Raw genomic sequence first — 23,103 nt, 5'->3', positions numbered from 1 at the left:
CACGCGCGCGCGTCTGAGCAGCCCACAGTTACAGCTGTGCTCTACCCCCAACCCTGGCTGATCTGTATCCCAGGCAGGAGGAGCAGTGCTCAGCCCAGCCCACACCCCCCGCCTCCAGCTACTGCTCAGGACAACACCAAAGGATGCCAAAATACAAGTTTGCCCAGGGTGCCACAGGCACACACAAACGCACCGCACATGCATGCACACACACAAGCAAACATGCAACTTATGCTCACAGCCACGCTCTCCCCCTGCCCTACTGCAGCCAATCCCTACCCCAGGCAGGAAGAGCAGTACCCAACCCATCCCCGTCTCCAGCCACTGCTCAGGAAGAGCAGGGCCAGGCATGTGTAAGCAGAAGCAGCAATGCCTGCCTGGCACACCAAGCTGCTCCGCCTCCCCACCGGACTGTGCCCTGCACCCCTGCTTGTCTGCCTCTAATGGAGGGAGGGGAGGGAAGAAATGATACCAAAATACAAGTCAGGATGCCACTTTCCCTAAGCCTGACTCTGCAGAAACTAAGGACATAGGTGCCTAAGTTCTATGAAGGACCTATAAGCATGCTCCAGACACACCAAACACATGCCAGCAGTACTGAGTTCAGCACAAAACACATCTGCCATGTCTACTTTCATTCAGAGGACTTGCCCACCTTTTAGCTAACAGTCATTAGTGCATTTCTTCAAGAACTAGGAGATTTTGGTTCTCTTCATCCTAAGAGGATTCAAACCCTCTTAGGGTGTCATGGATGACACCCTCTTAGGGTGTCATTTCATCCATGACATCTTCTACCCTCCAGACGAACGTGCTCCATACCAGACTATGGGCAAGGCTGGAATGAGAACAAACTACCCTTCCTGTTGAAGCTATGGTATTGATGCAGTCAAAAATGCAAAACTAATAAGCCAGAAAAAGGCAATAGAAAGCAAGTCTACTCTGTGGCTAGTGGTTAGGGGGTTAGGGCACTAAGTCCTGGGTTCCAGTTTCCCTTCAGTTTTTCTGCTGTTTTCCTCCCAATGACTGTTTAATGTAAAAAGCATAAACAGTATTAGGAGCAGGAACAAGGAATGGTCATAAGAAATATAATATCTAAAAGCAATCAGGATCACTGTTTTAAAGTTAATCTGAAAAATGGCACCTGCAGCATCAACAGTCTTTCCCACCATCATTTTAAGGCAATGGGTCAATACCATATTTCCAGTAATTAACTTTTCTGGAAGCCTGACATCCAAGTACAGTCCAAATCTGCTTAGTTTGTGAAACAGAACAGCCTTCTAGGAAAAGATAAATATAACCATAAGTTAGAACAGTAAGCATAAAACTACAACTATCTAATTTCTACTTTTTTCTGAAATCTTTTGAAGTACCACAACTATGAAAGACACTATTTCAAATATTTTTTTCATTTTTATTGGGCATCTTTCTCCAGAACATAAAACTGACTTATATAGGAATTTATGTGAACCCAAGCCAATGGACATAACTGAAGGATTGGGATCTAAATAGTTACTTGCCAGTATAAAGCATAGTTTAACTTGAATTTCCTATTTTTGCATAAGCTGTTTGAATCAGAAAAATTAAGTAAATAACTTAACTATCTCAGACCAAACATACTCTTTCATATTTCAGTTGCATATTCTCAGCTATAGATACAAGAGCAAGGGCAAACTCAAGCAAATCATTTCACATTGAACAAGTACCTTCTGCCTTGTGAAATGATTTGCTGTTGTATATGGCACACTTGTATGAGCAAGAAATACACTATGCATATGTTTGATTTGCATTGATGACTGTTTTGGATAAAGACTACATTTTCAAAAATATGCTCCTGTACTCTACACACAGCAATTGGTGCTAAACAATAGCACAAAAAATCTCTGAAGTGTGTGCCAGGCATAGAAAAATTTAAAGGGGGTGTTCATTTAGAAGTACTCTTGCCAGTTTTAGATACAGTGGGTGCATCTAGATAAGTGCATGTGTGTTTCCCCAGTGACAAATAACAGCGATACATACTTGTGCATGCAGCAAGTTGCCCTAAGTGGGGTAGGGGAGGTTGGGGCCAGCACCTGGACTGGCCCCAGCAGCCTTATCTGGGGTTCTGGGGGTCTCCTGGAGGCTCCAGCAGCAGTGATCCGGAGCACAAAGCCTGGCCTGCAGCCAGAGCATGGCCCTGGCCAGCTCAGCTTGTTTCAGGTGATGCATGCTGCCATCACGTGCACCACCCTGCTTTTTTCAGGCACAGTTTTTTTTGACACCAGGATCTCCCAGTGTCAAAAAACCCACTGCACTGCAAATTAGCAGCATAGCAAATGCCTACATGTGAGGTGCATGCTGTTTGCGGCACTGCAAACAGGTCTTTGGCACTGCATACTGCATGTGCGCGCTTGTCTGGATGTGCCCAGAGTGGCATTTTTTCTTTCCCTTAGTCTGTAAATAAATGTGATTTATCTAACTGATAAGAAATAGAGCAAAGCATTGGAATCTATCAGATTACTGCAGGATAAATTTAAGATTGGAAAGAGTCTGAACTATTTTTCTTTCTTTACTTTTGTTAAAGTTTTATGAAATTAAAAAGAGAGCCTGCAAAAACCAAATATACAAAGCAAAAAATAGTACAGAAAATGTAACTATATTTAACAATATAAACTTGCATAATGCATGGTTACGATAAGCATCCCATGCCCACATCTGATCTACTTGAAAAGACTTATTCAGAGTGTAAGTAATGACTGCAATGACTTGCACACAGTTCAGCAAAATTTGGATCTGGTCCTTAGAGAGATACAGACTTACTTAACAAGCCAAGTCATTATTAAAAGGAAGCCAATTCTATATCACTGTGACATAATGTGCTTTCATCACACACATTACAAAATAAAAGGATTTTGTTTTCATCTTATAAGGGGTTTTCTGTTTGGTATTTCATTTTTTTAGCAGAGCAAACAGGAACAGATTAGTCACACTGTGATTAATATCTGCGAGGAGTAAAACCACAATCAGGAGAAAATGTTACTTATAATAATCCACATTTTTTTCTCAACATTGGTAAAACAAGCTTTTGCTTGCTTCTAATTTTTTTGGATCATACCCACACTAACTAAACCAGAAGCACACCTACAGAGACAGGAATCTTTCTTCTGACTTCTTCCTCACATAAACACGAGAATAGTCAATATATGCCATCACCTGCTTACAGTGCCCCTCTGTTGTCTACATCAGACAGATTCCTATATGTAAAACTAAATGAATACTGATCTGACATCGATTTCAGAAAGACATACAAGCCTGTGGCAGTACACTTTAAACTTCCTAGACATTCCATCGCTGACCTCAGAGTGGCTTTTTAGACAACAAAACTTTAAAAACAAAGTACAGTCAGAACTAAAACTACAAATTCTCATCCCATTACCTGGATTAGATTTTATAACTTCTATGTCCCTCAAAGGGTTAACTGCTTTCTTCTCTCTCCTACCCCCCTTGCCTCTCAGCAGTGCCCCCACCTTCTTCCTCCCCCTCTTCCCTATCCTTTATATTCTAATCACTGCTTTCTATTTAGAAGCTCTGCTTCCCGCAGTCCCTTCATGGCATTTGATAAAGTAAGCCCTCTGCTTGCGAAAGCTTATGCTATACAATTCTGATTTAGTTGGTCTGTCACAGTGGTTCTCAACCATTTTAGATTCAAGGCTCCCCTGGTAGGACCCAAGATACCCTCAGAAAATGCAAGCTCTTAGTTTTCACTTGTTTTTTCACTACAGAAAAATAAGATGACGATTTTTTTGTTGCAAAGAACTCAGAAAAAACACAGCAGGTCAAAATGTTTTTGACAGTATGGATTCCTATTTGAAATCTCTGGGTTTCTCATGTGAATCATGTTTCCGCATCTAACAGTGGTAACACTGTGTAGCACCCCACAGCACCCTTGGAAGGATCTCAAAGAACCTGAGGATGCCACAGCACTCTGGTTAAGAATAACTGGTCTATAAAGTGCATATCTATGTTGTCTTCTAGTACAGTCAAAAAAATCTTGATCAAGAGCTGGGCCTCTTCATTCCATGCATTTCTCCAGCCATGTGGGGCTGGCATGTAGGATGGTCCCTGCTCCAACCAAGCCCTGCATCACAATGAGACAACTGTGGTTCCACTACACAGGAGTTTTCTAGAGTCAAAGAGAGGACTAATTTGCCCATGACAATGGTTAGAGAGATCATCTTCTGAAGGAGCAGGAGAATTTAGAAGGAATAAAGGAAAACACATACCTTACATTCTATCAAAAAACAACAGCTACATTTATCAAGGAGAAGCTGTAAAAACTTTTTCTTGAAATTTTCAAAAACCTGATATTTTGCACATACATTTGTATATAGGATTACCAGTTTGAAAGCACAGACACTTAATTTTAATTTCAATAGGTGCTTTTAAATTGATATTATAAAAAAAAATCATTCTATTTATCTTCAGCTGTCCCCCCTTTCTGTATACAATCATTCTTCAAAAAAATTAATTCTAGATTTGTCATAATAGCAGAATAATCAGAATTAATTATCAATAATCTACAAATCAGTTTAAAGTTACTCCTTGAATACAACCTTCAGTTAAATAAATCACACGTTGTTTCTATAGCATGATTTCTTACCCCACCTAATTATTAACTGAAATGAACAAACGGAAAAATCTAAACATTTTGTGTCATCTTAGAAATAATGATGCTTATTTTTCTTTTTAAACAAGTAAAGCCATTCCTATTTTCTACGACACTTCATTCCCAATCCTGCTGATCCTCCCACACATACACAGCGACACAGAAGAGGAAAATCCTCCTAAATTTTTAAAAGTAAATGTAAAACACTTGACCAGGATAATTAGTCAGGGATGCTTCTGCCTTGAGCAGGAGATTCAGCTAGATCAGTGGGGGCCAACATTTTTGGCAGGCGTGCAACAAATTAGCCCTGCACCCTCCCCAAGTGCCACTCTGATCCCTTTCTCTCACTTAGCCTCCTAAACAGCTTTCTGCCCCTGTCCTGTGCTCCCTGATCAAGTTGCTGCTCTGCCTTCTGTTTCCTGCCCGTGCTCCGAGATCTGATGTGCTGCTTTTTGCTCCCTACCCTACATGCCACTCTGCTATCTGTCACCTCCCCAATCTACTACATGCCACAAAGAGAGGTTACCTATACCACTTGCAGCACCCATGTAACAGGCTGGCCAATGTGGACTAAATGATTTTCTGAGGTTCCTTCAACCTTTACCATTCTTTGACTCTACACAACTAAAAAGAATCCAGTGGAAACTGCATAAAATAAGGTATGCATTATTCTGATAAAAGAACACTGGATTAGAAAATGTAAGACAACACAGGTATTCTGCAAGATGAAAGAAACAGAAATCAAACTATTTTCAGAAGTAATGGGAGAAAATTTAGAACCAACAGCAGATATGACCAGACTGATTTCACAGTTACGGGACTTAAGAACGTTGGCCCTGAGTTTGTACAGTTCCAGGTAGTATCCTCTTGGAAAGTCAGATGGAAGCTCTGAGTAGCTGACAAAGAAGCAGAAGTGAATGTAAAAAAGAACTATTTTTTTCAAAACCCAGGCTGCTACTCTTGCAGATGTGCAGGCATGAGGGGAAGGAGATACATTAAGGAAAGAGGTTTTGAGGCTCAGGGAGCTGGGCAAAAAGGATGCTCACAATTAAGTAGCAACCTTCTCCTCCTACGCTCTTACACTGCATCACTACAGGCAGGATCTCATTATGCCCAATATTTCCTTTCCCATACTTGCTGAGATTCTCTCAGAAACCTCCCTTCACCTTAGCTCACCTGATATCAATGAGACCATGACTTTACACCATGGTTTTTGAATGTCAGTTGGACTTTTAGCTTATAAAAGGAAATAGTATCCCCATGTCATACACATTTTTGACTAACAGATGAATAAATATTGCCAAAACAAACAGATTACTATTATGAATTATTTGCATTACTGTAACATGTAGGCGCCTTGGTCACAGATAAACCTTGACCCATTTCATTAGGCATTTGTACAAACAGAACAAGAAACAAAGCCCATCCCAGCTCCTTCTTAAGTCAGTGAGAAATCACCTAAGTCCAACAGAGCCAAGATCTTGCCTTGCTCTCTCTGAGATTAGACACTTTGTTAACAACGTATTTAATGTAAAATAAGCTATAAACACTACATCTACATATGCAGAGAAGTAAATCATTGAACAATATGAAATATAATTAAGATAATTAATAATCAAAGAAGGAACTATCATTTTCAGTCTCAAAACTGCAAAAAGATTACAAAAGGACATTTAGATCTTTCTTCTTTCAATAAAAAAAAATTAAAAACTGAAGTCTGGCTTAAGGTTTAGTCTGCTTTAAATAACCAGTTAGCTATTTGAGGTTTTGAGTCATTGCATTTTATCACTTAGATTAACCATGCCAGTAGTGACAGAGAAAATATACATTACTGGGAAACAAAGGAGCTTATATTTAACAAATATTATTAATCAGTTATTGGGGGGAGGGGGTGTTCAAGTAAAGATACTTACTATAGGCATAATTTAATGAAGCATTTTCTTATACACAATCTTCCTGAAGATAGGAAAAATGCACCTTACTGCAACACTACTTATCAGAAATAGAAGCAATTATCAAGCTTCCTCTTGGGGATTATCCTCCTCTAATGCACATACCTGAATGCATCGTGCCCCACAAGCGAGGAAAGGATTTTAAGAACTCCCTGAAAACAGAGGGAATTCATTCTCATCTGGAAAATGTTTCTTTAACATTTTCAATTACACATACATATTAAAGTTATGCAGAGATGATCTGACACTTTAAAAAAATGTCCTAGTTCAATCTTGTACATTTGCACTCTTACTCTTAGCCTTAAGCAAGTCTGAATTGAATGTAAAGGTATTGAGGGTCAGCTTCTATATTGGCATATCAAATGTCAAGCCAATAGCTCCTTTATTTAAAATATGTTAGAATAAAAGGTAATATGTTCTCTATAAAAGTTCCCTTGAGGTTAAAAGAACCAATAAATTAACTGCTACCATATGTTTCACTCCTTTTGGCAAAATTCACTTATAAACCCTGCCAAACCACATTTTGGCAGGTACTATTATTTGGTAGTTTAAACAGTTACTTGGAAAAAATGGAAACTGTAAAGAGATTTTGGAAATTAACAACATTTAAATGCTGTTAAAAACAATTTTCACAAAGCCAAACTATATGGGTCTAAGCCATAGGAAGTCTGAACTCTGCCTCATCAGGACAGAGATGCTAGATCAAATAAAAACTCAAATATGTATGAGAATTAGAAAGATAAGGAATTTTCCCATAATATTACTACTACAAAATATTAAAATAGTCAGTGTTCTAATTTTAGTGGATGTAAATTCATAATAAAGGAATTTAAATCACGTGGAGTTGCTCTATGATTACATGCATGTAAGTGAGAACAGAATCTGACAAACAAAATGGCTTTCAAAAGTAATTGTAAAGTTCAAAATTATCAAAGCAGCAGACTACAATATTGTGGTCACTTGGAAAGTACTGACTATAGCTGAAATAAAAAGTTGTTAATATACCAGACAACGGAGGGGAAAGTGGGCTGGGAGTGGGGAGGGAACTACTGGCTTTATTCATATAAGCTAAACAAACTGGATTTCAGTGATAGGGTCACACGTAAGTAAACAAAAGCCTTTTAATACATGATCACACATGATTTTGTTTTAGTATACTTTTAAATGATTTATGAGATATTTTATGTATTTATTTATTCGTTAGATATATATATTTTTCTATTCAATTCCTTTTATTCACATGTTGTATTATCCATGCAAACCACAGAGGCAATATACATTTGTAGCGTTGTGATGTTCTGGTGAAGGGGAGAGTATCAAGGTTTTTATTCTATGTTTCTTTAGACAGCTCCATCATCATATTTAACTCTAATTTTCCTTTACTGAAATCACCTGCAATTCAGAGTATAATTTTATACACAATACCAGGTACATAACTTTCAAGCTGACAGGTATAGCCAGTCATTTTTCAAACCATAGAGTGATGTTATTGCAATGTTCATATTTCTTATGCATTAATATAATTAGGAGCACTTACAGGTAAATGTAATTCTAATGTGCAGGTCTAGCGATTACAATATAAGCATCTGAAAGCATTTTCCAGTGGAAAATTTGTGTTCTTATTCTTCAGATGCTTGTCCTGTTCAACCATTCGGGATTTTACTAAAAACCTTCTCATTACTGGATTCATCTTCTGACACTGTATTTTAAATAAGGCAATTTTTTATGAAGATTTGACACCGAAATCAGAGACTTCATTACCCTACAAAATATATCCACAGTTCAAAATATTTAAGGGGGTTAAACAAAATGCAAACATTTAATGCAACATTAAGCATGTGAAATAAAAACTTGATTGCCTAAAGAAAGCATGCTATGCTGTTACCCTGGTGACAGGTTAAAAAGGATTGTGAGCTGAATGGCTGTATGATATGAAATTAAAATGTTTCACATTGAACAATCCAAAATGAATTGGGAAAGGTTAGAGCAGAGGAGAGAGAAATCAATTCTCCAATGGCAATGGTGAATGGAAGAGAAGTATGAATAGGATTTGCCAGTGGGGTGCAACAGCTGCCAAATGTCCTGCAGCCAAAGAATTACAATAATACTGATGAAGTGTGCGAGAGCTTTTGGAATCATTGCAGGGAACAGAGAAATACTCCTACAATAATGAGGCTATTCTGCGTCCCATCCCACTCCTGCAGCAGACTCAAAGGCAAGTGAAATGCTTAAAAACTGGAATGCTCAGTAATAAATGTATAAATATGAGATCTATTCCCTTAGTCAATGTTTTACACCTAACTACAATTTTTGTGAACCACAGATGAAATAAGTATGCTAAACAAATGGAAAAATATCAGCACACACATGTAGAAGTACACAGAATTCCACAGAGCACATTTCACAGAGCAACACTTTTTCTTTCCCATTTTCATAGCATTTTGTCTTGTTACTAATATTTCAAGTGTTACTATAATATAAAATATGTGAGGTATGATATAAGCACACAGGAAGACCACAGGCTATGCCCCAAACAGCTTACAATTTAAGGCGTGATCATAAGAATTCTTATATTTGTGCTTATCTTCATGGATGTGATTAACCAGCAGAGAGATCAATAAGATTTCTTACATGAATAAAGTTAAGCAAAAGTATTTGTAGTTGTGAGCACTAAAGAACCAAAACAGAAGAGGACAAAACCTATATGTAAAATGATCAGGATGATGATTAGCACATATCTTGCTTTTCCATGTCTTTATATTTATTTTGCTCACACACTTTATATTGCAGGAAGCTATTTAAGGAAGTGTTGAATTGGGTTAGCAGAAATGATTGTTGACCTCACAGAGAGAAACAGATAAAGGACAAAAGAAACTAAAGGAGCTACAGGTACTGTGGAAAGAAAAGAAGAGGGTATGAGAGAGGGGTATGAGAGAGAAGAAAGGTGAGAAGCACAGTGGATGGACTCAGAGAGATCTGGGCTGTGACTGGTGGAAGAGCCAAAGTAGTAGGACAAGCACAGGATTAAGGCGGGCCAGCAACCAATGATGCTACAGTAAAAATGTCATAGACCAGGGGTGGCCAATATGGGGTATATGTGCTAAAATATGTGCTACAATATGGTGGCCAATATGTGCTACAAATAGCATATGCAGCCACTGGGTGTGGCACATGGGTGCTGGGGGCAGGGCTGCAAGTGAAGAGGGGAGGGTCAGGCCAGGGTCTGAGGTTGAAGGGACTCGCTGCAGCTCACTGGGTCTGCACTGCCCTAGCTGGGAGACCAGCAGAAGCAATTCTGCCCCCTGTGCTCTGCTCAGCTGCTCCATGCCAAAGTTAGCCTAGCTGGTGGGGCTGAGCAGAAACAGCCCTGCAGCACTGGGCTGGTATGCAAGGGGAAGAAGGGAGAAGAATCCTGTGCCCAGCCAGAGGAAGGAAGAGAACAGCCCTGTAGGGAGGAGGGCGAGGAACAGCCCCCCATCACCCAGCCAGGGAGTAGAGATGGGGAAAACCGGCCCCACTGCCCCACCGCCCCACCAGAGGGATGGGGGAGGGAGAACAGTCCACACGGCCCAGACAGAGGGAAGGAGGGGGAAAACAGCCCCAGTGCCTGGCTGTAGGGAGAGAATAGTTCCCACCATCTAGCTACTCAGTGCAGGACACAGAAACTTGGGTCTTTGCCTCCTTGGTACATGTAAAACTGATAACCCTCTTTGCATCTCTCCACTCTTCAAGCACTCATCAGCTCTGTGCACACAGTGCAGAGGGCTTCTGATCAGGACACAAAACTTGTTATACTTTTGCCCAGGCCCACTCCAGCCTGACAGTCCTGGCCTGGGACCTGCATGCCTGTAGCAAGTTCTGAGTCGAGAAAGCCCAGAATGAAAATGCTGCTGTGGCACTACGATCCCATGGGGTGGCACTGCTCCCAAACCAGCCTTTGGGGACACCTCATTCCTTTAGGGCACCCCATGGAATCACCCACACCCTGAGGGTGCCACCCAGCTGCCTCAAAGTGCAGCTGGGGGTGACCTCATTAAGAGCGTTACCACTGTAGCGGCTGCAAAGTGAAAGGCGAGCAGAGTGCTCTGGGAGACCCCAGCAACCTCTCATACAGCCTCTGGCATACAACTGCCCAAGGGTGCAAGCCCCCTATTAATGTCATGGGCTCTGAAGGTGCCACCTCATGAGGTCATGCTGGTGCATGACCCATCCCTGGCCATGGAGGCACCAGCTAGTACAGAGTATATAGCTCTAAAGCCACCCTGTCAAAAAGGCAGGACGCTACTTCTTGTTCCATGGAGCCCTGAAGCTGTTGCTGGGCACATGGCAAATTGAAAGTATCTTTAGGTGCAGCCTCAAAAGGTACCTCAACTGAGGCTCTCACAGGACAAAGAAACCTGTTACAGCTGTGGTCACAAAATAACAAAGCTATCACAACTGATAAGGCACATGGAACGCCCTGGCCTTGACACTCACAGGCCAAACACCCCCGCACATGACTAGTACGGAGCAGTTTCTTTCAACACCTCTTTAAAATGCTTACAAAAATGTTTTTAGTTTTCTCTGTAATTTGTAGCCCAGGAGATGCAAAGCAAACAAACAGGTAGCCAGCCTGCAGCCCACGTGCTGCAGGCAGCCACTGTGTGGAACATTTGAGCCCAGGCACTCAGAGGAATGGAGGCAGGGAGGTTCAAGCCTCCAGCTGCAGAGAGTGGAAAGGTGACAGGAAGCTTCTGCAAGAGGAGGTGTCACTGCCAAGAGCCAGATTAAGATTTGCAGCAAGGGAAGTTTAGGTTAGCTTTTAGGAAAAACTCTCACTAGGAGGATAGTAAAGCACTGGAACAGGTTGCCCAAGAGAGGCTGTGGAATCTCCATCCTTGGAGGTTTTTAAGACCCAGCTAGACAAAGTCTTGGCTGGAATGATGTATCCTGGGATGGTCCTGCTTTGAGCAGGGGGCTAGACTAGATGACCTCCTGAGATCCCCTTCATCCCTAGTTTTCTATGATTCTTAGACTTCACCAGCCCTGCAGCTGCTTAGGATCCTTATAAAGCTGCAATGGTTGCAGCTCAAGGAAGGGTTAACCAGGCTTTTGATGGTGACAACTCTTTTCTCAACAGCACCCTGACTGCAGCTGTGCTCTGCACATCTGGAGGCTCGTGCTCCCCTGCTGCCATTCTGGCATCCTGGGGCACAAGCTATCAGCTATGCCTCTGGGGGGACAGGGATCAGAGCAACACTCCAAGGCCACATCCATACGATCATGGACATTTGGTTCCTTGGGGACAACTAGCAGTGGGACACCTTGTGCCGCCACTGGTTGTCCCCAGGGAACACCTGTGCCCCAGCAGCCTTACCTGAGGTCCTGGGGGTCTCCTAGGGCTGCAGCAGCAGCAGCGATCCTGCCTCAAAGCCTGGCCGGCAGCCAAAGCATGGCTCCAACCAGCCAGGCTCCAGTTTCGAGCAACACATGCTGCCCCTGTGCCCCGCTCCACTTTTTTTTGAGCAGGTTTTTTTGAAATCCAGGGGTCAACCCCAACCCCTACCCTCATGCTGCTCTCTTGCAGCACAGAGAACAGCTGAATGTTCGATACGGTGTCTGTGGTGCCACATACTGCACAACTGCACTCATCTGGACGTGGCCAAGGAGAGGTAGGACTTAACTTGCAGCATGCCTGTCAAAAATTTTGGCCATCACCGTCAGACACCATCATGCTTTGAGAATATGCCTTCATATAAACTATGGAGGTACTTTCCTTCCCTTGCATTGTACAATACCGTTCCTCCTACCAACTCAAACTCCCATCAAGAAGCTGTCTCACAGTGTTTACTTTTCATAAAAAGCTATGCCATGCTACCCACTTTAAGATGTTTTACTTCTATTTTGACTGAACTGTAGTTAGGTTTCAACACTTATAAAAATAGTAGATTTGTATCTAACCACATGTCCATATGTACACATACACACAATCTTTCTTTAATAACTAGCTGAACAGCAAACATGGAGAAGGACAACATATCACCACATATTAAGATGGCAAGATTACATAAGTCTATTGGTTTAGCTTTCGTTAAGGAAGAGGAAGAAAAAGGACAAGAGGTTTGAGAAGCAATTATTAGAAGTCAAAACAACTCAACAAATATTGTCCAAAGAGACAAAAGAGGGAAGATGTGATAAGTATCTCCAAGTATATTACAGAGAGAGTGGGAGAAAAATATCTTAATAGCTCAGTAGTCCACAGGGGGAAAAAAAAGAAATAATGGAATAATGGTCTGAAGCTGCAAGGATTATGTAAATACATAGAGGTTTTGGTAGCATCATAATACATCATGAATGGAATGCATGACTTGTTGACAATGAGATCAGAACGCTGAGAATGAGACAGTCTTATTTTCATACGTTAAGGATGACTGCATAACTCGAAAGAGGTGGAACAAAGGAAAGCCACAAGTGAGTTGTATTCAATCATCCTTAGCAAATGAAAATAAAGTGTTTTACCTTTATATTACACTAGGGGGGTATCTGTAGATTAATGTAAAGTATAAACATTTATCTGTGCTTACAATAACTGCTCAAGTTACTCCTGTAGTTCAAGGGAAAAATGGCGTTACATAATTGATACAGTTTACTTATAAGTGAGGATGTGCTGCAAATGAGAAGCCTCTATACATGCTAAGTGACTAGTTTAGAGGAGTCTAGTAACCTGAAATCTATTTTTTCTGTCAACATATTCTGTTTTTTCAAAAGTAACGGATTAAAGGTTAGCTCCTATTTGTTCTCTTTGTTGAGCTTGAGGGCCATGTCCAGCTAAGCATGGACATGTCTGTGGCACTATATACTGCACATTCAGCTGTTCTCTGCACTGCAAGGCAATAGCACGGGGGAAGGGGGAGGTTGACCCCAGAACATCCCGGGGTCAAAAAAATCCACGCAAAAAAAAGCAGAGCCGTGTACACAGGGGCAGTGCACACTGTCCAAAACTAGATCCAGGCCAGCCAGAGCCACACTCCAGCTGCCAGCCAGGCTCTAAGCAGCAGGATCACCACTGCTGCAGCCCCAGAAGGCCCCCAGGATCCCAGGTAAGGCTGCTGGGGCCAGCCCAGTGCTAGTCCCAGCCTTCCTTACCCCAAATGAGATAACCTGCCACGCCAGAGGATGGATGGCTCAGGTGTTTCCCGGGGACCTCTAGCAGCAGCACAAGGTGCACACTAGCAACTAGCAGCTGCTGCTTCTTGTCCCTGGGAAAACAAATGTCCCTGCTCATGTGGATGCAGCCAAGAGGGACTTACAGGTCAGGAGGCTTCTTTAGCAGGGCAGCTAAGCATTCTCCTAGTGGAAGGGAATCCTTGACTGGCAGACAACTGGGGCTATGCACTCCCTCCAAGACTCACCAGTATAGTAGTGGGTATACTGGGTGATAGCAAGCATATCTAAAAGTTGCTTCCTTCCACCAACTGCTGGACAGCTAAACGCTTGCTCTAAATTACATATGCCTCATATATGCAGCTTCCTACTCCCTCAGCTTACCGACTGGCATAGCTGACAACTTTTACCAGTGTTTCATTTAGCATTTACATCCAAAGTCAGCTTGGAAATAAAAAATCTAGATACATCTACAAAATAAAAACAAATGTACAACTACCACAGTGCTCCCAGTTCATCAATTTCACTCTGAGTCCAGAACCCTGGCTTTGGACGGGTCAGCATTCACTAAAGACAATATCAGTCAATTTTTCCAGGAACTTGGTCAACTGATTGGTAGGCTTTTGACCAACAGTTAAATCAAGTTCTACAGATAAGAAAGGATGTTTTTAATGTCTGAATGTTGTATTCAATAACAGAAAGCTTCATTCATTTAGAGACAATTATTTCTAATACATAATAAAACTAACACTATACTTAGTTATATGAAAATGTTCTTTTACTTTTAACAATAGTTTACACTCCTACGGTGCCTTCTGTCAAGACTGTCGGAAGACACTCAACACACATGAATCTTCACAATAGCCCTAGCAGCTTGGAGTCTTAAGCGCATTTTACAGACGGGTAAAATTAAGCATAATCTGGTGACCTGACTGGCTCCAGATAGTACAAGGAAGAGATAGAAATATAACCCAGATCTTCCCATCTCAAGCCTTCTGCTGTAACCAGGTGGCCAAGGAAAACATTTAGGTTGTTTGCCAACCATGTAAAAATATTTTAAATACATTACTATTCTTTTAACATGCAGTATCAGGTAATATGGGCATGTAGCCTCACTTTTTTTTTCCCAAGTCATAAATGATGAAAGGGTAAAACCCATACAAAAATTAGGAAAATATGAATAGTGGCCAACACAAGCAACACATAGGAAGTGCTGCAGGCAATTGGGTTTAGAAGTATAAACATTACATTAGTAGACCCAGGAGATAGCATGATGTAGCCACACCTGGAGAGTCACTCTCCTATTCCCCTCCCAAGCCACTAATGAAAACAAGACTGAAGCCAAAACGCGAAGATTCAACTATACAACATCAGTTTTGGTCTCAGAGGCTCAGCAACATCAAAAAGGCAGAAAATAAGCTGGATTCACTTCAGCCAAAATATGTTTTCACTTGAAATAAGATCAAATTCTGTCTAGGAGACCTCAGGATTTTACTAGATGCTGTAAATCAGTTTAGCAGCTGTGGGTGGCACCACTTTCACAATAAACTACCCTACTGAAAAGTTCTGTATATGCAAGGAAAGTTCTATGTAAAATAAGTGAAAGCTGAACAATGAAACAATCATTAATCTTTCATAACTGTTTCCCATACAAAATATGTGCTCCTATTATCTGAATATCACAGTGAAATAATCACAATACTGGCTGACCTTCATGGTGCCAAATACGTCATTAGTTAATTAGCTTTTAACAACTCTAAAGTGTTTCAGTTTCCCAAGAAAGCGAGCTAAAGAATATTCAGTCAAAGGTCTAAAATAAGGAAAATACAGAAAACACATATTGCAGAAAATACAAATACCTGTACATCTATTGCTATAAGAATTGATGAGTCATTCTTATTAGTGGCTGGTATGTTGATCCAAAGGGATTGGTTACGGGAATCCGTTACTGTGTTCATACAGCCACAGGAAACTTACCTGGGCGCATCTACATTACAATCTCATTTACAGGAGCTATTCTTTTTAACATAATGAAGGTGTGTACTGGGGTGTTCAGTCCGTCAACCCAAAGACTGCTCAAAGAACCCCTAGCAAGCATACAGCCCATTTGAGAACTGCTCGGTAAACTGCAGGTTTGATCTTAACAGTACAATAACTCACTGGACAGCACAGTGGATGCTGGCCAGCACCCTGTAGTTAGTGATGCATACAATCAAGCATGGGATTTGGGTTCGACTGCAGAATCTAGGTTTTCACTCAAAAGGCTGGCAGGGGCAGAAACAAATGTTTACGGCCCAGGCTAACAGGGCTTAGCCACCCCAAACTGGGCTGATTACAGTGGCTCCAGTGCCACTGCTGCCACAGTGCACCCCCGCCACATGCTTCTCTGCTGCCATGCACACAGCACCAGCACCAGAACAGCCCTGAGAGAGGGAGGAGCGGGGTGAGGCGGGTGCACTCCGCACTGCCCAGCCCCCACAAATAATATTTTCTAGTGCCGCTTATGGGGAAAAGAGAGCCTGTCCACCACAAGGGCCCCCACACAGCTTGCTGGCTAGAGTCTCAGTGGGGGCTGGGCAGTTTCTTCCCCTCTGCCCCCAGTTCCCAGAATGATGAAAAGCTGAGCCAGGCAGCCCCATGCTGCAGCTCCTGGCTGCAGCTATCAAGAGGCTGAGGAGGAGAGTCGAGGGCACCCTCCTGCTGTGTGGACCCGGCTGAGTTGTCACCGAGACCCACAAACTTGGGTGGGGGAGGGGATCCGCATGGCAAAGAGGCCATTTCCCTACCACCCTGCCTGGCTTCACAGGGAGGAGACAGAGACAAGCAACTGCTGAGGCTAGCAAGCTGCCCAGCAAGGGGCCCCTGGGATGGTGGCAGAATATGACCTACATTGAAGCATAATGGATGTGCTGCAGATGTTCAAAAAAGCACTCTAATCTACAGCTCTTTAGTCTAATACTACACGCATCAAGGGTTAACTTAGAGTGGGATCCACCATTTTTAAGGTGCTTGAAGTACTGTGAATATTTGTTCTGTTACAGCTTTAAAGCACATTAAGTGTACTGTCTGTACCTAGGCCAGATGTCCATTTCTCCCTAAATTAACTACTTTCCTTGTCCAAGGCCACGAAATAGACAATGTTGTTCTTCGTTGCAGATACCATGGGTCCCTACTCTACTCTTCCCCTTATTTCCAAGTGCCCAGCAGTTTGCAATGGTTCTCCCAAAAGAAGCAATGTGCATTCTCTGTCCCCACAGCTCTACTCCCTAATTATTCATGTGGGATACTGAGCACTTTCCAAGGAAACAGAGATTGTATAAACAAGAAAGAATATTATGCTGTACCACTTAATAGGCTGCAGCATTTGTACATCCCAGCGCTCCCCAAGATAGTTCAACAACCCACACCACCTAATGCAGGAGGCTATGCCAAAATAACACCACAGAGCTCTTCCTGGCTTCATTGTCTAAGATGGGTAAAGCAAACATTGAAGTTATTTTTAGCAATTCCTTTATGCACATAAGAGCTGGTCTAGTGTTTTCCTTTTTGTGATCACAAAATCTTTTTTTCTAACTCAAAAAAACAAATCAGTTAAACCAATATGGACGCATTTTACAGCAGACTTAAAGTGAAAACAGTAAAAACATAGTTTGTAAATAAAGTTGTTAGAGAGAAATTACAGAGCAAAGTATTGTGGTTACTAACAAAAACAGTGAGGCAAGAAATATCTAACAATGTCAGGCTAGGAGCTTCAACATACAGTCTACTGAAGTTGACTAGACTTCAGATCTATTTAGAAATCAACAAATCAACAGAATAATACGGCATAAGCATTAAAAAGAGTAAGTGTAGTCAGTATTTCCCCCGCAGACATTTTCTGAAAGGGCTTCATGACTGAAAAGTCACTGGCAGTTGTATTTATTTATTTATTTTTAATTTAGTAGATACATATCAGCTAACCCTTTTATTCATTTGGTTCCTGCCTGTTCTCAGCAGGTAGTCTTACTATTGTTACCAAGGGGATAAGCTTCAAAACACACATGGACATTTGACATGGGAACTGTTCAACAGAACATAAATACTAGCTTCTAAACTACCACTTTGTGAAAACTATAGAGAGAACCTCCAAGGAGTTGGTTCTGACTCTGTGTTTGCTGGACACGGGCAGAAAGGACCAACACTTGAAGACTAAGCTGAAAGCACCAAACCCTAGTCTTGTCTACACCATGTGCGATAATGCAAGGGAGTACTACCCATCCTTGCTGAAATATGACACAGCCACTTCCTGGTTCACACCCATGGCTACTTTAGCAGCAATAGAAGGTAACATTTTTTCAGCATGAATTGTGCACAGAGCAGAAGTGAGCAAGCCAGCCATGTCTTCCTGGCAGCATTCCTTAACACAGTCCAACATGGTGCAGACATGGCCCACAACCCTATCAAGAAAAGAAGCCTCATCTCTCCTCACACTGGCAATTCATCATCTCCACCTATCAAGCTATGGTTTTAAGGATGTCAGATGTTAAACTGGCCTTCTAAAAAGATATCACAGCTGCACTGGCCCAAAATCAGGTCAGAGAACAAAATCAGACGTTGAGAGCCATGATGTGTTTCATAATTCCCCTTCTCGTTTAAAGAGTGAAATAATCTGTTACCTGACTATATCAGCAACTGATCATTCAGCTCTCCGTGCTGGTCAGTACAGGGTACAACCAAAGTTCTGCTCTATCTTCCTCATTCATGCTTTTCATCCATCCCTAAAGGTTCGGGAGCAGTGATCTTGAGGGGGCTATAATACGTGCAATTCACTGAGGGAATAATGGGGTGCTTTACATTACTTTACTCTTCCCTGGGTGCAAAAGGCAAGTTGTGATTTTGCTCTGTGTGCACCATATATTGCAAAGCCTTACTGTGCTTGCTGCAAAGTCTTCTTTTTTTTTTTTTTGAAAAAAACATATGGTACTAGTTATCATTGTGAATACAAATAAAAATAAAGACTTCTAGAAACCACCATCTGATTTATTCCTGACCACTGTAAAACCGGTAACAGAATATTCTGTCAAACCACTGTTACGGAATTTGAATAATAATGTCTACCCTGCATTCTGGCTTAGAACAAAAAAGTTACTATCTAGGATACTTCTCAAAACAAAACACAACACAGAAGAGCAACTACGCTAAAGAAAAGAAAGAATTCAGTTGAAGTTTTCATGAATTGCATAAAACTGTTACTGATGTTAACTTCCCTAACACAGGTTTTATAATTAATTAAATTATATCAGTGTCATACTATATAAGACTGAACAGAAGCCACCAAGAGCTGCAATTTACTGAGCAGGGCTGCAGTTTAAAATCTCAGGCCAAAGACCAGTAAAAGCTAGGAGCAGCATAGAAATAAAACTCACTGTCTACCAGAAAGCCAAAGAAATGAATTAGACTTTTGGCACTAGTTATGCTCAAGTACATGGCCAATGTTAAAGTACGTTACCAACAGCTGCTATCTGAAAGAATGGGAAAGCAACCAAATTCCTACTGCATCCTAGCACTAGACTCCACACTTAAAAATTAACGTGCTGATTCTACAAACATTTACAGAATTGTACTCCAAACTATTAAGTCCCTTCATTAACGTAATAAATTACTCATGAATCTACAATTTTTCTAAAGATTTATTTTGCAGCTGAATATTCATATTATCCCAAAGTGCTGAGATAGCTTCAAACAGGCACATGGGAAATTTGTGATGCTCTATTTGTGGTTAGTTACTAATGTAGCAACATTCTGCATTAATGAAACTCCTGATGTGCATTAATTACAATTCTGGCTTGTAACATGTTTTTGTGCCTATTAGTTTGTTAATATGTAGGACAAAAATAATCATGTATGACTTATATGGATAAGGGAATGCAAGCTAAAGCTCATTTAAATTTAGAAAAAACAGACTATATTAAAAAACCATGCAGTTTCTCACCAGTGCCCCTCTTGTGCATGGAAAGACGTCATTACCAACAGCATATCTGAACTCCTCAAAATGAACTTACCTTGGAGTCCCTAAAAATTGCTGTGATCTCTGTTGTTCAGCCACATACAAAGATGCTGCTGTTGCTAGTAGTTCCCTTTTTTCAAGATCTGTCAATTTGTGTCCTAGGTTAAAAAAACAGGTTTTAAAAATGGTTAAATGCCATGGGCCAATTTACTCCCTCCACACAAAACACACATGCAAAATAAACTATAAAGCTCTATAGTCATATTCTAAATATTTTTTATCCTAAATTAAAAAACAGCATGGCAGACGCTCACAGTTTCAGGGTTTAAATAGTATGTTTTCATACAGATCAGCCCTAGTGTTAACACTGGTATCTCTGTTAAAACAATCTGACAAGTGAAAGAAAAAAAATGATGCCACAGCATCTTGTTTTCATTAATAAAATGTCACTGGTTGACATATTGTGGCTCATGCTGGTAAAGAATCCATCTGTACATTAGAACTTACTCAAAATATGCTGCATTCTTTTCAATACTTTACCTTCTCAAGACTACATTTTCTCTACTCTGAGAGTGATAAATACATCAGTCTATCTTGCCGAAAAGACTGAGAACTGTCAGCCCAATTACCAGGAGTGTCTGTCAGGCCATATTAATTTGTTACTCATATCCAAGCTATGCTGAACATTTTCTAAACAAAGTAGTGGTATGAACTCCACTCCCCAAAGCATGTCTTACAACATAAAGGCAGAAAGACAAATTAGAGTAGGCAGAAGAGGTACAACCTAAGTAGAGAAGTCAAGGTCTTGGTCCAAAAAATAAAAGTCAACTAGCTTCCTCACAGGTAGTGTGGCAAAAATGAGTTTTCAAGTGGGGCTTAAAATAGGAGAGATACAGGCTCTATAAACGAGTTCAGAAACAGCTCAGCAGAAAGCAGGAAAGAAGACAAAGACATTCATGAAAGAATCTGGTGAATGGGCGGATGAGGCTGAAATGTCAAAAAGGGGAAGATGATCTGAAATGAGGCAATAGTGATTACAGTAAGAAGATGAAGAATTATGCTTTCTTTTAAAAGCAGTAACAAGAAGTTAAAATATATGGGGTAGCAGAGTTTGGGGGTTTCATAGCAGAGACAACAGTGAAAACAACAGGTAAGAGAATTTTTAGCAGAGACATAATACTGCTCAGAAGGTAGGAATACAGGACAAGAAAAGTGTTTGGGAGGCAGAAACTAGAAAGGAGTAGTTGTGATAGGAAATAATGAAGAAATAAAAGCTTTAGTTGGAAGGTTAGAAAGAAAAAAGAGGACTAGTAGAGGTAGCAGACAGGAATGACAATATATAGTGCTAGGTCAAAATAAACACCTTGTTTTAATTACAATAAAAATGGTCCCCACTGAATTCCTCATCAGTAAATGCATTCTGAATCTCCGAAGATTACTATCAACTCCAATTAAATAAAAAAGAACATTACATCATTTAATTTGCATTACATCCTACTTACATAAGGACCAGTAAACAAAGAGACTTTGCAGTAATATTAAATAAGCCAAAATAAAGAGTTTAATCCTTCAAACCCTTCTGTGAAATGTTATCAATTACTTTGGTACGTACATTTCTAGCACTGACAATTTCTCATGTGACTAAAGATTTGCAAGATGAGTTCAATGTCAGCATTTAAGGCCAAATCCTATTCCATTTAAGCATCTAAGTGCAATCCCTTTCCACTCTGCTATAGGCCTGGGGAGGTCAGGGGGAAAAGGAGTGGGAGGGGGAGAGGGAGGAATTACCCCATATATTTTTGTAATGTGCTATTCAACCTTAAGACTAAGTCACACAAAGGAGCCAGGTGGACAAGAACCCACCCAACTTTTGTGTTAATGGCTTTTCATGGCCTTGAACAGAACAGAATAGGATCGTGCTTTGGTGTCTAAATCTAGATGCCTAATAATTGGACTAAGAAGTGGACCCTAGTATCCTAGAACAGCAAGCAACCCTACTACACTCCATCAAGGAGAAGCATCTAAGCAGAGGCTCTACATTGCTGCCTATCTTAGCAGTCATCAGCTAGAGGGGTTACTGGACAGCTGTACAGAAGGACAGCAAATAACGTCATGGGACCACAAAATGATTGGTGTACTTGGTCAAAGAACCCTCAAACTTTTATTCACGTTTCACCTGTGATCACTATTGCTGAATGCCAGTGTCCACCACTGCTACTACGTGTAAGTTAATTTAGTGCTATCCATGGGGAAATCTTTAACAGAAGTTCTCAAAAGCATCAGAGCTTATTATAAATAGTACAGCACTAGAATTTCAAAATACGGATGACCTCTGCGTAAGACCCAGTTCAAGGAGAGCATTCTTGAATGTTTTGTAATCATTACAATTTGCATATTCTGCAAAAAGAAGAAAAGTGAATGGTATCACCTGGAAGCCACAGAGCAGCAATGGTATTATAGTAGGGTAATGATGACTGCCCTTACATGGTACAATGGGGTAGCTGTCACAAGTAAAAAAAATGTAAATTTAAAAATAACAAAGATTCACAAAAGCCAAAAGATCTATATCAATGTATTTTAATTTAGCCATTATTAACATATTCTGCTAACAGATTACTCTAACTTCCTTTGCTCAATGTTTATTATTGCTTCATCTGCCTTGAAATGGAAATTTATCAAATACATGCACAATGCAACTTCTGAAAGTCTGACTCAGAAAATAATCTTGATCTTTCTCTTGCCAACAGTGGAAAAACTGATGGCAAAATGAAAATCAGCAGTTCAGAACTTCTATGTATATTGGGTATGCATATGAGACTCTAAGCAGCTTCATGAGCAAACTAGTTTGGCTCTTAGGCTTAAGATTAAGTAAGCTGTCAGATATCTACAACCCAACAGTATACATTCTATTATTAGGTTTCTTTAAATTAGATAGTATGCAAATTTAAATATTTGCTTCCATGCCTCCACCAATAACAACAAAAGTCCCTTACATACAAGAAAATGTACATTAAACTCTGTCACACACCCCTCCCTCCCCCACTAAAAAAAAGCCTATGACATGTTGGTGTGACCAAGTCTATGTATGTCTACATGCTCCCACAAATATAAACAGCATCAACTCATATAAGGACAAGGAAAACTATAAAGATCCCAATTTGGAGGTTTTATTGCACGACCTTCATCACAAGTGAAATCAATAACTGCTTTTGCACTTCTCTGCGCTGCAAAAACTATTTTCTCCTTCAATCTTCAATAAAAATCAAACTCCAAACAGTGAACAAAAGTCAGCAACTTGAAACGGGTTAACAAGAGAACAAGAGTTATGTACACCTTTTCATTATAAAAAACCCAAGGGGGGAACAGGGTGGTGGTTGGGG

General features: G+C 40.8%; 1 protein-coding gene across 1 annotated transcript in view; it reads right to left on the bottom strand.

Moving 5' to 3' along the window:
* Nucleotides 1–23,103, bottom strand: part of PCCA (propionyl-CoA carboxylase alpha subunit) — a 569,837-nt gene that overhangs the window by 208,558 nt on the left and 338,176 nt on the right. Inside the window, exon 18 of the mRNA XM_019523836.1 lies at nt 19,779–19,881. Coding sequence (XP_019379381.1) covers nt 19,779–19,881 — 103 coding nt within the window. The remainder of the gene's footprint in view (nt 1–19,778; nt 19,882–23,103) is intronic.

This window comes from Gavialis gangeticus, unplaced genomic scaffold (assembly GCF_001723915.1).
Source record: "Gavialis gangeticus isolate Ggan-Ray unplaced genomic scaffold, GavGan_comp1, whole genome shotgun sequence".
NCBI lineage: Eukaryota > Metazoa > Chordata > Crocodylia > Gavialidae > Gavialis > Gavialis gangeticus.
This window is presented reverse-complemented; position numbering and strand designations above follow the sequence as displayed.